The following is a 16627-nucleotide window of genomic DNA, read 5'->3' as shown; positions in this document are numbered from 1 at the left end:
CCTTCTTCCCAGTAACACACTCACAGCCTACAGGACTGACCCCCTGACTCCCTCCCTGAGGTCCGGGGGTTCAGAAAACTGGTCACCCCTCCCTGGTCTCTGTTGTCTGCCCCAGAGGCCTGCTACACCCTTTGGTCAGGCCCTCATGAAAATCAGGTTTCTTTCATTCAAGGACATCCAGAGGGGGCTTACCCTGGCCCTCCCAGCCACATCCATGATACCCCTTCCTACCCCCGCTGCCTGGGCTGTCTGTACTTCATAGCCACTTTCTCTGAGAAGCCTTCCTGGATGCCCCTACTAGATTTTCTTTCTTCACTGTCCTCTCAAAGCCAGGCCTTTAGTTGTCCTAGGGCCTCATCCCACGCCACCTTTTATTGTCATAAGACTGGGACTTCTGTACCAGAGTGACCTCATGCCCAGCACTGAGCGAGGCACAAAGTGAGTGCTAAGGACAAGTCAACTGCAGGCATGAATGAGTGGGGGACTTGAGGCATTGTTTTAAAAGCCCTGGCTGAGCTGTCCTGGATACTGAGTGAGGACCAGCAAATGTTAGGTTCTACCCTCATGAGTGTCCTGGGACTCTTCTGATCAGAGGCCTGGTTTACTCAAGAAGCATGACCTCTGGATGATCTTTAGGACTGAGCCCTTGGCAAACAACTGTCATCCAGGATTATCCTGGGCCAGCTGGGTCCCTGCTCCTGTTTCCTCTGCAAGTTTCAACTCTGAACAGTCCAGGGCTCAGCTTGCTGCAGTTTGGTACCTGTTTGGTACCTAGGCTTTCATGGAAACTGACCTGTGAAATAATAGAGCTCTTAAAACCCTTGAAATTTCCTGGGTTCTAGCAGTGTCTTTTGTTTTAATGAGGGGACTCTTGGTGGTTTCTGGATCACTTCAGGATGGGGGCTGGTCACCAGAAAGACCAAGTCACGATTAGAAGCTTGGAATTTTCAGCCCCACCTTCCATCCTCTGGGAAGGGGAGAGGGGCTGGAGATTGAGTTAATGATTGATTATGCTAGCATGATGAAACCTTCATAAAAATCCCCAAAGTTTGAGGTTCGGAGAGCTTCTGGGTTGCTGGAGGCACTGGCAGGGTGGTGTGCTTGGCAAGGGCAGGGAAGCTCCGTGCTCCTTCCCCTATTCCTTACCCTATGCATCTCTTCCATCTGGATGTATTCTTTATCCTTTGAGGATAAATAAGTAAACATGAGTATGTGTTTCCCAGAGTTCTGTGAGCCATTCTAGCAAATTACTGAACCCAAGCAGGGGGTTGTGGGAATGCTGGTTTATAGCAAGTCAGTCAGAAGTACAAGTGATAGCCTGGGACTTGCAATTGGCATCTGAAGTTGGGGGGGGCGGGGAGACAGTCCTGTGGGACTGAGCCCTTCACCTGTGGGAGCTGACGCTGTCTCTAGGTAGATAGCGTCAGAATTTGTTTCAATGTAGGGCCCCCCAGTTGGTGTTAGATAATTGCTTGATGTGCGGGACCTCCTCCACCCCCGCCCCGCCACCACCACCTCTGGTGTCAGAAGTGAAGTGTGGTCACAGTGTGAGAGTAAAAGGGAAACACACGGTGTCCCGCCCACACCCTCACGATGGGGTCCTGTCATCAATCTCCAAGCAACTGCCACCCACTCCCATCTCATGCTGACAACTCACAGGAGCTGGGAATTTCTCAGATGGCCCGGAAGGATGAATGCAGAGCCCTGCATGCCCACCCTCAAATGTGCATGGCGCGCACACACACACACACACACACACACACACACTCTCTCTCTCTCTCAAATGAAGCCAGACAGGGAGAGAGACACTGCTGAGCAAGAGGGACAAGTTTTATTAGATTCCAGCAAGACTATACAATACGTGTTTCATGCAGATTAAATAAGTGTCTTCGCTGCCCCGAGAGGGAGCACTTTCATTGCCAGCTCCTTCTTTGGCATGTCAAGGGGTGAGTGTCAAGGAGAACTTTCAACATATTCTGCATAGGGGACAGTTGGGATCATGACTGGGGGTGGAGGTGATACAGTGGGCAGCTGAGGGTTCCTGAGACCTTGAATCTTCAGAGGCTCAGGGACCACAGGACCTTGGTCCTTTGCTGGTGGTGGCACCAGAGGACCTTGATCTTTCAGAGGCACTGGGGGTATAGGAACTTGATTCTTCACAGGCTCATGGACCACAGGACCTTGATTCTTAGGAGGCTCTGGGACCACGGGGCCTTGATCCTTGACTAGTTCTGGACCTTGATTCTTTACAGGTGCTGCGATTACAGAATCGTGATCCTTTAGAAGCTCTGGGGCCCCTCCACCTTGATCTTTGACTGGCTCTGGGACCACTAAACCTTGATTCTTTATAGACTCAGAGAGCACAGAACTTTCACTCTTCACAGGTGCTATGACCATGGCACTTTGATCCTGTGGTTGCTCTGGGACCATAGGACCTTGATCCTTGACAAGTGCTGGGACAATGGGGCCTTTATCCACAGGTTCAGGGACCATGGGGTCTTGATCCTTGACAGGTGCTGGGGCCACGGGGCCTTGATCCTTCAGAAGCTCTGGTACCACGGGACCTTGATCTTTAACTCTTGCTGGAACCATAGGACTTTGATTCTCTAGAGGCACTGGGGCCAAGCAATCTTGGTCCTTGACTGGTGCTGAGATCACAGAACCTTCATTCTTTAAAGGCTCAGGGACCACGTGATCTTGATCCTTAACTGATGCAGGGACTATGGGACCTAGATCCTTCAGAGACCCCGGGACCACAGAAGCTTGATCCTTCAGAGGCTCTGGGACTGTGGGGTCTTCACCCTTTGAAGGCTTTTGGATCACAGGACCTTGATCTTTCAGAGGCCCAGGGCCCACGGGACCTTGATCTTTGTCTGGCTCTGTGGTTACAGGACCTTGACTCTTACGTGAATCACTGGTGGGTTCGACCTGGTTCCTGCAGAGGAGAGAGAGGTGGTCACTGTGAGGGCCAGCGCTCAGGCCAGGGACAGGGCAGAGCACAGATTGCCTGATAAGTCTTGGCCTAGTGGAGCCTGGGCAGGGCAGCTCTTGCTGGAGAGTCAGGAGGAGAACCTGATCTCCACGTTCTTAGTACAGAATGTGGGGTGGGGTGAGGAGCGGGCTTGGGAACTGGTCATTCAATGTGCTTGCCAATTGATTATAACCTGTGCGTGGCACGGAGGGCAGCCCCCAGGTGACAGTGGCAGGACCGTAGCGGGACTCAGAGTCCTCCAGTGAGCGTCCTAGCAGCCTGTCCACCCCGCACTCCACCCAGGCCACGCTGCCTTCCTCCAGAATATCTGGGCCCATCCTGGGGGCCCATCTTAGCTATCCTCTCAGAGGACCCTACAGGCTAGGGTGCTCCTGTTCTCAGGGCCTTCCCAGGCTCCTTCCCTCCCCAACCCCCTAGTTAGGTGCTGAGTGGGGAGGGGCAAAGTGTCCAAGGCATGCATGAAAGAAAGAGGGAATGTTCCTCTTCCCCACCTCCCTTAAAAGGGAAAACGTAAAAACATATTTTATCACTGACATTGTTTACAACAGCCAGCTGGCCGGGGTGACAATAAAAAGCAGAACAGCTTTTAATTGGTTTTATTATTGCTTTTAAATTCTCTATAAACAGTGCTCCCCATTGTTGCCTGTATCACATTTGGTAGGTGACTGGCTGGGACTCCCCATTCAGGCAGTGAAGAGGCCCTGCTCCCCTCGCTCCGTCCCCACTCTGGCTCCCTCTACTCTCCCTGGGCCCTTGCCCTACTTACTCCAAGGCTCTGGGGCTGATTTTCCAGCAACCAAGAGTCCAGGCCTCTCATCAGAACCCTCACAGTTTTCTCCACCTGCCTCACCGTGGACACCCGCCCCACCTCTCGGCCCACCCCCATCATGGAGAGCAAGTGACATCACTGACACCAAGGGCAAACGTTGCCACACTCAGACCACCCCAGTCAAGATGAGAGTGCACCCTCCTGCCCTGCAGGCTGGGCTCAGCCAGTGTCACAAGCCTATGCACACTTACAGCACATTCTACTTTCCAAATCACTTCTTTCCAAAGCTCATTTCAGCAACCCAGCAATCCTGTGAAGCTCGAAGGGAGGATTTATTACCCTTACTTGTATGATATACAGATGAAGAAACTGAGGTCGAGTGGGCAAGTGACATGGGAAGTGAGGGAACCTGCATGGACTGTAAAGTCTGGGTCTTTCCACTCCTGGGGCCTGTGCTCCTTCCCTTATAGCACCTGCCACATAGTAGGTGCTCAATATTGGTTGCTATTATTACCCTTTTACACATTGCAATCAAGTCTTTATGCTTAAAATCACTTCAGTATTTTAACAGTTCCTATAGTTTAAAGCTGGTCCAGTAAGACTTCTACTTGGTAACACTTTCTTAGCTCATTATGGTTTCGTCTCTCTGGGCCCCAAGTGTGTCATCTATTTCATTGGGTAAAATGATATTTACTCAGAAATTTATGATGATTAGAAATTATGTACATAGAGCACCTTGTACCATATTACTTTGTAATATTATAATGATTTTTCTATTTAATTAGAATTAAGTTACACACATCTGGACTATTTTTAGTCTGACATGTCATCCTGATCCAGAAGCTTTTTACTATATTTAGCATCTTGAGCCCCGAGGAACTGACATCTCTCAGCAGAGCACACGGTGCCACAGGCAGCCTGTCCGTCCAGTCCCTCTTGATGTCTCTGAGCATCACAGTGGACAGAGAGGGGCCGGGGTGGCCCGCTGGTTCAGCACAACACAGAGCACAGCTGCCCTGGCCACAGAAACCCAGCTGGCTGCCATCAGTAGGACCTTAGTGTTTGTGGAGGGAGCCAGGCAAGGCCACGAAAAACATGCAGAATCCAAGGATGGCATTAAAATACCTCTAATACCTGGTGGTTGGCCAGAAAGGAAAAATAAAAACCTAATTCAGAATAGAATCCAGCAGGACACTGATTAGATGAATCCTATCTGGGAGTGAACAACTTGGGTAGAGTCATCCTGAAAGGGGTGAGGAAGCTGAGACAGGAGACAAAAGAGGTGACCAGGGCTTAACTTGACCTCAGGAACTTGGGTTGCAAAACCTATTCCATTGGCAGGACATGGACTCAGTGTCCCATTGGCAGGACATGGATTTAGTGTCCCCTGCTGCCATGGAGATTTAAAAGAGGGCCAGACCCACAGCATGGGGTGCAAAGTATATTTTCCCGGGTGTTTGTGGCACTGGCTCCCACGCCCTGCCTCATTTTTCTGCTTAATGAGCATTCTCAGCCAGCTGTGAACTAACCTTAAATTTGCTCAGATATACACCCCTATGTTGCTCTGGTTAGTAAACTTGTTTCCTTAGTAAGTAAGTGCCTTTAATCATGGAAAGTTTTAGAAAAAAGATTAGAAATGATAAATTAAATCAAATCTATATATTACCTTTTTTGGGTATTAAATTTAGGAAAAATCTGTGTAGATTTAGTTTGAAAGTATTTGTAATGTTTAAAATAATTTGGCATATTATATCTAACAGATTAGCTTTGTGATTCCAATATAAAAGGTGTAATTTAATAATTAATTTAGACTTGATTTTAAGTTGAAAGATATAAGTTAACTGTCCTGAAGCTCTCATACTGTAAAGAAGCCAAGTCTGGACTTTTGGAAAAGCCACTTGGAAAGGCCATGTGGAGAGAGCAAGAGGTACCCAGCCAGCTCCCAGCTGCTCTAACCCCCAGCCGTTCAACTCACCCCAGTTGATACACTGGAAATTTTAGGCAAGGCCGTGTGGCTGACAGGGTCTTGGTGCTCCGGCCGGGTGTCAGGCCTGTGCCTCTGAGGTGGAGGAGCCGAGTTCAGGACATTGGTTCACCAGAGACCTCCCAGCTCCATGTAACATCAAACGGCAAAAGCTCTCCCAGAGATTTCCATCTCAACGCTGAGACCCAGCTCCACTCAATGACCAGCAAGCTACAGTGCTGGACACCCCATGCCAAACAACTAGCAAGACAGGAACACAACCCCACCCATTAGCAGAGAGGCTGCCTAAAATCAGAATAAGGTCACAGACACCCCAAAACACACCACCGGACATAGTCCTGCTCACCAGAAAGATCCTGCCTCATCCACCAGAACACAGGCACCAGTCCCCTCCACCAGGAAGCCTACACAACCCACTGAACCAACCTTAGCTGCTGGGGGCAGACACCAAAAATAAACGGGAACTACGAACCTGCAGCCTGCGAAAAGGAGACCCCAAACACAGTAAGTTAAGCAAAATGAGAAGACAAAGAAACACACAGCAGATGAAGGAGCAAGGTAAAAACTCATCAGACCAAACAAATGAAGAGGAAATAGGCAGTCTACCTAAAAAAGAATTCAGAGTAATGATAGTAAAGATGATCCAAAATCTTGGAAATAGAATGGAGAAATATAAGAAACATTTAACAAGGACCTAGAAGAACTAAAGAGGAAACAAACAATGATGAACAACACAATAAATGAAATTAAAAATTCTCTAGAAGGAATCAATAGCAGAATAACTGAGGCAGAAGAACGGATAAGTGACCTGGAAGATAAAATAGTGGAAATAACTACTGCAGAGCAGAATAAAGAAAAAAGAATGAAAAGAATTGAGGAGAGTCTCAGAGATTTCTGGGACAACATTAAACTCACTGACATTCAAATTATAGGGGTCCCAGAAGAAGAAGAGAATAGAAAAGGACTGAGAAAATATTTGAAGAGATTATAGTTGAAAACTTCCCTAATATGGAAAAGGAAATAGTCAATGAAGTCCAAGAAGCACAGAGAGTCCTATACAGGATAAATCCAAGGAGAAACACGCCAAGACACATATTAATCAAACTATCAACAATTAAACACAAAGACAAAATATTAAAAGCAGCAAGGGAAAAACAACAAATAACATACAAGGGAATCCCCATAAGGTTAACAGCTGATCTTTTAGCAGAAACTCTGCAAGCCAGAAGGGATTGGCAGGACATATTTAAACTGATGAAAGGGAAAAACCTACAACAAATATTACTCTACCCAGCAAAGATCTCATTCAGATTCAACGGAGAAATTAAAACTTTACAGACAAGCAAAAGCTAAGAGAATTCAGTACCACCAAACCAGCTTTACAACAAATGCTAAAGGAACTTCTCTAGGCAGGAAACACAAGAAAAGGAAAAGACCTACAATAACAAACCCAAAACAATTAAGAAAATGGTAATAGGAACATACATATAGATAATTACCTTAAATGTAAATGGATTAAATGCTCCCACCAAAAGACATAGACTGGCTGAATGGATACAAAAACAAGACCTACATATACACTGTCTACAAGAGACCCACATCAGACCTAGGGACACATACAGACTGAAAGTGGGGGGAAAAAGATATTCCATGTAAATGGAAATCCAAAGAAAGCTGGCATAGCAAGTCTCCTATCAGACAAAGTAGACTTTAAAATAAAGACTATTACAAGAGACAAAGAAGGACACTACATAATGATCAAGGGATCAATCGAAGAAGAAGATATAACAATTGTAAATATTTATTCACCCAACATAGGAGCACATCAATACATAAGGCAAATGCTAACAGCTGTAAAAGGAGAAATCGACAGTAACACAATCATAGTAGGGGACTTTAACACCCCACTTTCACCAATGGACAGATCATCTAAAATGAAAATAAATAAGGAAACACAAGCTTTAAATGATACATTAAACAAGATGGACTTAATTGATATTTATAGGACATTCCATCCAAAAGCAGCAGAATACACTTTCTTAGATGCTCATGGAACATTCTCCAGGATAGATCATATCTTGGGTCACATATCAAGCCTTGGTAAATTGAAGAAAATTGAAATTGTATCAAGTATCTTTTCTGACCACAACGCTATGAGACTAGATATCAATTACAGGAAAAAAACTGTAAAAAAGACAAACACATGGAGGCTATACAATACGCTACTAAATAACCAAGAGATCACTGAAGAAATCAAAGTGGAAATCAAAAAATACCTAGAAACAAATGACAATGAAAACACGACCACCCAAACCTATGGGATGCAGCAAAAGCAGTTCTAAGAGGGAAGTTTATAGCAATACAATCCTACCTCAAGAAATAAGAAACATCTCAAATAAACAACCTAACCTTACACCTAAAGCAATTAGAGAAAGAAGAACAAAAAAACTCCAAAGTTAGCAGGAGGAAAGAAATCATAAAGATCAGATCAGAAATGAATGAAAAAGAAATGAAGGAAACAATAGCAAAGATCAATAAAACTAAAAGCTGGTTCTTTGAGAAGATAAACAAAATTGATACACCATTAGCCAGACTCATCAAGAAAAAAAGGGAAAAGACTCAAATCAATAGAATTAGAAATGAAAAAGGAGAAGTAACAACTGACACTGCAGAAATACAAAGGATCATGAGAGATTACTACAAGCAACTATATGCCAATAAAATGGACAACCTGGAAGAAATGGACAAATTCTTAGAAAAGCACAACCTTCTGAGACTGAACCAGGGAGAAATAGAAAATATAAACAGACCAATCACAAGCGTTGAAATTGAGACTGTGATTAAAAATCTTCCAACAAACAAAAGCCCAGGACCAGATGGCTTCACAGGCGAATTCTATCAAACATTTAGAGAAGAGCTAACAGCTATCCTTCTCAAACTCTTCCAAAATATAGCAGAGGGAGGAACACTCCCAAACTCATTCTACGAGGTCACCATCACCCTGATACCAAAACCAGACAAAGATGTCACAAAGAAAGAAAACTACAGGCCAATATCATTGATGAACATAGATGCAAAAATCCTCAACAAAATGCGAGCAAACAGAATCCAACAGCACATTAAAAGGATCATACACCATGATCAAGTGGGGTTTATCCCAGGAATGCAATGATTCTTCAGTATACGCAAATCAATCAATGTGACAAACCATATTAACAAATTGAAGAATAAAAACCATAAGATCATCTCAATAGTTGCAGAAAAAGCTTTTGACAAAATTCAACACCCATTTATGAGAAAAAAAAAAAAAAAACTCTCCAGAAAATAAGCATAGAGGGAACTTACCTGAACATAATAAAGGCCATGTATGACAAACCCACAGCCAACATAGTCCTCAATGGTGAAAAACTGAAACCATTTCTACTAAGATCAGGAACAAGACAAGGTTGTCCACTCTCACCACTATTTTTTTTTTAAATTTATTTATTTATGGCTGTGTTGGGTCTTCGTTTCTGTGCAAGGGCTTTCTCTAGTTGTGGCAAGCAGGGGCCACTCTTCATCGCGGTGGGTGGGCCTCTCACTATCGTGGCCTCTCTTGTTGCGGAGCACAGGCTCCAGACGCGCAGGCTCAGTAATTGTGGCTCACGGGCCCAGTTGCTCCGCGGCATGTGGGATCTTCCCAGACCAGGGCTCAAACCCGTGTCCCCTGCATTGGCAGGCAGATTCTCAAACACTGCGCCACCAGGGAAGCCCTCACCACTATTATTCAACATAGTTTTGGAAGCTTTAGCTTTAGCAATCAGAGAAGAAAAAGAAATAAAAGGAATCCAAATCGGAAAAGAAGAAGTAAAGCTGTCACTGTTTGCAGATGACATGATACTATACATAGAGAATCCTAAAGATGCTACCAGAAAACTACTAGAGCTAATCAATGAATTTGGAAAAGTAGCAGGATACAAAATCAATGCACAGAAATCTCTTGCATTCCTATACACTAATGATGAAAAATCTGAAAGAGAAATTAAGGAAACACTCCCATTTACCACTGCAACAAAAAGAATAAAATATCTAGGAATAAACCTACTTAAGGAGACAAAAGACCTGTATGCAGTAAACTATAAGACACTGATGAAAGAAATTAAAGATGATACAAACAGATGGAGAGATATACCATGTTCTTGGATTGGAAGAATCAACATTGTGAAAATGACTATACTACCAAAAGCAATCTACAGATTCAATGCAATCCCTATCAAACTACCACTGGCATTTTTCACAGAACTAGAACAAAAAATTTCACAATTTGTATGGAAACACAAAAGACCCCGAATTGCCAAAGCAATCTTGAGAAAGAAAAACGGAGCTGGAGGAGTCAGGCTCCCTGACTTCAGACTATACTACAAAGCTACAGTAATCAAGACAGTATGGTACTGGCACAAAAACAGAAATATAGATCAATGGAACAGGATAGAAAGCCCAGAGATAAACCCACGCACATATGGTCACCTTATTTTTGATAAAGGAGGCAAGACTATACAATGGAGAAATGACAGCCTCTTCAATAAGTGGTGCTTGGGAAAAGTGGACAGCTACATGTAAAAGAATGAAATTAGAACACTCCCTAACACTATACACAAAAAAAAACTTAAAATGGATCAAAGACCTAAATGTAAGGCCAGACACTATAAAACTCTAAGAGGAAAATATAGGCATAACACTCTATGACATAAATCACAGCAAGATGTTTTTTGACCCACCTCCTAGAGAAATGGAAATAAAAACAAAAATAAACAAATGGGACCTAATGAAACTTAAAAGCTTTTGCACAGCAAAGGAAACCATAAACAAGGCAAAAAGACTACCCTCAGAATGGGAGAAAATATTTGCAAATGAAGCAACTGACAAAGGATTAATCTCCAAAATTTACAAGCAGCTCATGCAGCTCAATATCAAAAAAAACAAACAACCCAATCCAAACATGGGCAGAAGACCTAAATAGACATTTCCCCAAAGAAGATATACAGATTGCCAACAAACACATGAAAGGATGCTCAACATCACTAATCATTAGAGAAATGCAAATCAAAACTACAATGAGGTATGACCTCCCACCAGTCAGAATGGCCATGTCAAAAAATCTACAAACAATAAATGCTGGAGAGGGTGTGGAGAAAAGGGAACCCTCTTGCACTGTTGGTGGGAATGTAAGTTGATACAGCCGCTATGGAGAACAGTATGGAGGTTCCTTTAAAAGCTAAAAATAGAACTACCATACGACCCAGCAATCCCACTACTGGGCAAATACCCTGAGAAAACCATAATTCAAAAAGAGTCATGTACCACAATGTTCATTGCAGCTCTATTTACAATAGCCAGGACATGAAAAAGCAACCTAAGTGTCCATCGACAGATGAATGGATAAAGAAGATGTGGCACATATATAGTCTGTAAAATGTCCCACCACTCACAGTGCCATCTGTGTGAATGAGACAGAGCCACTCCCCCAGGGTGGAAGCCGATGCGTGGTGGGTGAGTGGAGATGGGCTGGGTTCAGCCCCACTCAGCTCACAGGCCAGCTGCCCAGGGGCCCAGCCCAACCCGCACAACTGAGTCTGAGTCTGGTGCCTTGAGCCAGCTGCAGATCTTCTCAAGACAGCATACGAGACAGGCTCCTTTCACCTCCCAGCCTGTGTACCCTCTCAGAAACTAAAACGACCGCTGGCTTTATCTTGGTTTCTGTGCTAATTGCCTGCCAGGCCTTGGGCAATTACTCAACCACAATAGACCTCAGTTTCCTCATCTGTAAAATGGGGATAGCAATACAAATGTCAGGAACAATTATGACAGAGGATCAGATGATCCTGTTGGGCAGGGATCTGAAATGATAATTTGTGACATTTGTAGAGTGCTTTTGTGCCTTACATGAATAAGTCCATAACCATAATAACTGTGTAAGAGTTTATCAGATGATCACGCGCTCATTACTTTAGCTCACTGGAGCCTCCTGGCAGCCCTGGAAGAAGGCAGGGAAGGTGGTGGACAGCCCTGCAGCCTCACCCTCCTGCACTGTCCTCTGGCTACCCCATGCTGCTGTTTTGTTTCTTTTTGTTTCTGCTGCCTGGATTGCCCTCTTTAACCCACTTTTCCTGTCTGTCCCTGATGGCTTGGCTCAGATCCCACCTTCTTACAAGGTCTTCCTGGAGGCACCTCTCCAAATTAGTTTTGTCTGTACCTCCCTTGCAGCACCATTTTACAGTCTCTCCCCACATTCATAGATACCCTAATCGCATGTCAGTTTTCCCCCATTCGACTGTGAACTCCCTGAAAGCAGGGGCCATCCACCTGGCCTGCAGCCCCAATGCTCAGCACAGTACCTGGAACAAAGAAGGTCAAACAGAAAAATTTACAAATTGTTGTTGCTGAAACCTGGTTCATCATCTATCCTATGGCCCCAGCCAGAAACTCAGAGTCATTCTAGATACTTTCGACTCCCTCAAAACCTTCACCCAGTCCATCAGGAACCATCTGTTCCGGCTCCTAACATTTATTTCCTGAATATTCACATTTCTTTCCCTCCCTCCCTTCCCCCACCAGCTGTGCCATCATCTCTGTGGACCACTGTCACAGTCCCCTAACTGGTATCCCTGGCCCCTCCTCCAATCCATTCTTCACACAGAAATCAGGATGACCTTTCAAAAAAGCAAATCCTTCCCCTGCTGAGGACGCTTCAAGGTTTCTCCTTGCGCTGAGAATAAAGAGGTTTTACCCTGTTCCATGGCCTCACCTCGCTGACCAGCCTGCTCCCACTGTCTTCCAGCTCTCTATGCCCCAGCCTCCCATGCCCTGCTCCTTTCCATTTACAGCTTTTGCACATGCTTTTGTCTCCTCCTGGGACCTTCTCTTGCTCCGTCTTCTCCTGTTAATACTACTCATCCTCCATCTCTCAGCTCACCTTCCCAGGGAAGCAGATGTGACCAGGCCCCTGCTACAGGCTCTCCTAGTCCCTGACACTTTCTTTCATATCCCTTATCACAGCTAAATACTTGCATTCTTTTCCATTAATGTTTCTCCTACTAGACTGAAGCTTCAAAGGGCAGGACCATGTCAGTTTTGTAAGTCATTGTACCTAAAACAGTACCTGACCCAGGGAAAGCCCTGACTAAATACTTGTCGAATGAATGAATAAATGAGAGACTTTTCTGTGCCAGGCTCTGTCCTATTTGCAAAATGTAGCGTTCCAAGGTTACATGAGACAACCAAAGTCTTAGGAACTTAATTTTCTTCCCTCCTTCCTGTTTCCATGGTGACAGGCAATGCCTCCTGGGTACACACACGCTGACCTTGGATCCAAGCTTTATTAGAGTCTGTAAGCAGGATTACCAAGCACTGCCCGAGACTATCTGGAGAAAGGCTGATTCCTGCCATTGCACACAACTCTAATCCTATAATCCACCTGTTTTGTTTTCTTCTCAGACTCTCCTGATGCACCATCACAGCAGCCCGGAGCTGGGGCAGTGCTCCTGGTGTAGGGACCTGTTCAGAAATCAGGGACCTATAGACCCTGTCCTTGAACCCCCTGCTTCCACAGCTTAGAAAAGCCCTGAGAAAGAAAGAAACTCATATTTTCTGAGCAATAACCATGTGCCAGGCTCGGTGCTGGGTATTTTAACCTAGGTCATTTCTTGGACGGTATAGAGCAGGCTGCTGGAGGAGCAGTGCTGGAGGAGAAAGTGCACTGACGGGGCTCGAGGCCAGAAGAGCTGGGTTCGAAGGCTGACTCAACTCCATCCTAGCCATGGGTGCCATCATGGGCATCCAGGCTGCAACGTTTCAGTTTCCTTAATCTATAAAATGGGGATTACAGTGCCCACCTTCCAGGGAGGGTTCATTTATGGAAACACTCATGGCATGACCCCTGGAATACAGGTGATATTTAGTATTAACTAAATGTTAGTCCCAGAAAGGGACTCGGTGATCTGGTCCAATGTCTCACTCTACAGATGGGAAACTAGGTCCAGAGTGGGCAAGCAGCTCTCCCAAAGCCACACAGCTAGAAATAGCAGGTCCAGGACTAAATAGAGGCCTCTCAAAATCTCACTGGGTGGGTAGAAGGGATGGAGCAAACTCACTTGAAACAAAGATGGGCAGGAGGGGCTGAGAGGGGCCAGGCCGCTTGCGCCTCAGGGGCCCTGCAGGAGGAGGGGGGACAGTGGGCTGGGCGATTTCATGGCTTTGTCTCCTCCTGTCTGCCTCCAAGGGTCCTGGACAGGCGCCCACGTTTCCTAGACACAGAGAGAGCTCTCAACACATTATAAGAGATGCAGTTACCCGAGGGGGGGTGTCAAGGAAACCGTCTTTGAAAGGCTTGTTATTCTTATGAAGGATTGCAGGAGACAAGGCCTTCTCAAAACAAGAACTCTCGCCCCGCCCCTCTCTCCCACGGGACTCTGTGGCCTCTATTTTAGCAATTATCGTGGTGTTTGGTAATTACCTGCCTCTCCCCCTAGCTCCTGGGCTGTGTTTTGTCCATCTCTGCGTCGTGAGTACCTAGTGTCTGGCTCATAGTACCTGGCAGCTATTTGTGGGAGTACCGGGTGGCTGGCATACAGCTTTTTCTCTATATTCTATTTGATGTTTTTTCTCCTTTAGCCATTCATTGGACAAAGTCTGCTGAGCCTGCGCTCTGGGTTAGGCCCTCTGCTGGGGGAACAGGCGGGAATGAGCCCGGGGCCCTGACTTGTGGAGGCCCCCGTGTGGGGTGCACACCACGAACACTGTAAAGCTACCAGTGCACCAGGACCACCAGCCCCGGCCCCAAGCCCTCACCTGCCTGAGTTTCTCCAACCCGAGAGGCCTGAAAGTCCTTTCAGTGCGACGACGTCACTTTGCTCGAGAAGTCCTTTCTCTCTGGTCCCTGAAAGCACAACTCTGCAGAGCCACTTCAAAGGCGCCCAGGCTGAAAGGACAGACCTGGGGGTCGTCGGGTCTCCTGAACTTGTGCTGCTGTCTCCCGCTGGCTGGCCCCAGCCTCTGCCCGCGCTGCCCCGGCGGGGGGTGGGGGGGTGGGTCAGGGCCACACAGCCGGGTGGGGCAGCCCACCCTCTGTAGCCCGGACCCTGAGCAGAGCCTGTATTTCTGTCAGCTCCACTCCCTGTATCCCTGCCCTGATCCGGGTTCTGTGCTCTGGGGCCACCGTTCCAGAGAATGCCATGCTGCCTGAGCCAGGACTGATATCTGAAGATATTCCTGGCTTCTCTGGGCAACGCATGTCCCCCGACAGCTCAGAGCCCTCACCATCCCGACTGCTCTCCTCACTGCACATCTCCGTTGGCTTCCCTCCCTTGGAAAGTGTGCTCCCGGCACTGAAAGGGATGTCGCAGTTACAGTCTCCAAGAAGCAGCACCCCCCCCCACCTCTGCCCTGGCACCTCTACTGATACGGCCCTCGGCTGCTCTCTCTAAGGCACGTCAGTGCTGTTGCCCAGCACCACCGTCTGTCTGCCTAGTAACGCCCTCAGCAACTAAAGGTTCGGGTCCGGGGTTACTCCCTCAGGGAGATCACCCTGACCCTCCACCTCCAGGGGTCGAGTACTCCTTCTCCTGTGTCCCCGCAGGCCCCCTCTGTCCCCATCCCCTCGCCCCATCACAGCAGCCTCCATCAGATGAGCTGCCAACCGTTCTGTAGCTGCCTCTCCAGACTGGGGCTCTTTAGGGCAGAGACCATGTCTGCTTCATTCTCTTTCCTCTCTCTTTCCCTCCCTCCCTCTCTCCTTCCCCACCCTGCGCCCTCCCCTCCTCTTTACTCCCTCCATCTTTCCACAAACATTTAATAAATGCCTACTCAGTGCCAGGCTACTGACGAGAGTGGAGAGCCAGAGCGCCCTGGCATAGGGCTGGCACATACAGGAGGCCTCCACCCCAAATGGGAAGCTTAAAAAAAAAAACTCACACAAGATCAAATTCTAACAACTGCATTTACAAGACACACAAATGCTTTCCTATTCTTAACTGCCTTAGCACCTTTTTTGTCCTCCCAAACTGGAACCTCTCTTTATGGTTTTCTAAGAGGACTTTACATTCAATGTGGCACATTGTATCCTCACAGCAGCCCGTCACCCAGGCAGACAGGGGTCACTCGTGCCCCCATTTTCCAGAAGTGGAAGCGGGCCTCCGAAGGGTCACATAGTGAGTCGGTGGCAATGTCAAGACCTTAACTGAGGATGACAGACTTTCAGTCAAGCTCTTTCCTTTCTACAACAGTATCCCTCAGGGGTGTGACTTCAACCATAGAGATTCCAAATTTGTCTGCAGAGGTCTGAACTGGGTCTGGCTTGACATGACTCTGACTGGTTCTGCCTGGTCCAGGAGGCTGGAGCCATTGACCTCTGCAGGTCCCCAGCTCCGAGCTCCCAACTGTTTCTCCTGAGAGTTGCCCCTCTGGGACTCCAACAACCAGTGCCCCTTTGCCTCAGCCCTTCCCGCATCTACTACACAAGGACCTCCCTGGTTTACCTCCTGGTGTTCAGCAGACCCTGGCAAAGAAGACTGTCTCAGAAAACAGGGGCATCCTGGTCTAAGAGTGCCCATCTGCACCCACACCTGTAAACCCTACCTGTATGGCTGCCAGTCAGTGTACCAGCCCGGGGCTACACAGGGAGTCCACCCAGATGTGGCTCATCGCACAGGAAGAGCAGCTAGGACCATGGCTAGAAAAATGGCTGCCACCACAAGCCTTAATTCTGGGTGGGGTGGGTAGGAGGTCGTAACTGTGCTGATCAAACTCAGCATCTGTGACCTTCATCTGACTCACTTTCGAAAGATGATGAGAATACTTAGGGTCACTGAAGGTTTTGGAGCAAGGAAGAGAGAGGATGAAGAGACTG

General features: G+C 46.8%; 1 protein-coding gene across 1 annotated transcript in view; it reads right to left on the bottom strand.

Annotated features, from left to right (window-relative positions):
* Window positions 1–1924: 1924 nt before the first annotated feature.
* The window catches only part of MAP6 (microtubule associated protein 6), an 85452-nt gene continuing 70749 nt past the window's right edge, over window positions 1925–16627 (bottom strand). Inside the window, exon 4 of the mRNA XM_068556294.1 lies at window positions 1925–2935. Coding sequence (XP_068412395.1) covers window positions 1954–2935 — 982 coding nt within the window. The 3' untranslated portion in view covers window positions 1925–1953. The remainder of the gene's footprint in view (window positions 2936–16627) is intronic.

This window comes from Eschrichtius robustus, chromosome 11 (assembly GCF_028021215.1).
Source record: "Eschrichtius robustus isolate mEscRob2 chromosome 11, mEscRob2.pri, whole genome shotgun sequence".
Lineage (NCBI taxonomy): Eukaryota > Metazoa > Chordata > Mammalia > Artiodactyla > Eschrichtiidae > Eschrichtius > Eschrichtius robustus.
This window is presented reverse-complemented; position numbering and strand designations above follow the sequence as displayed.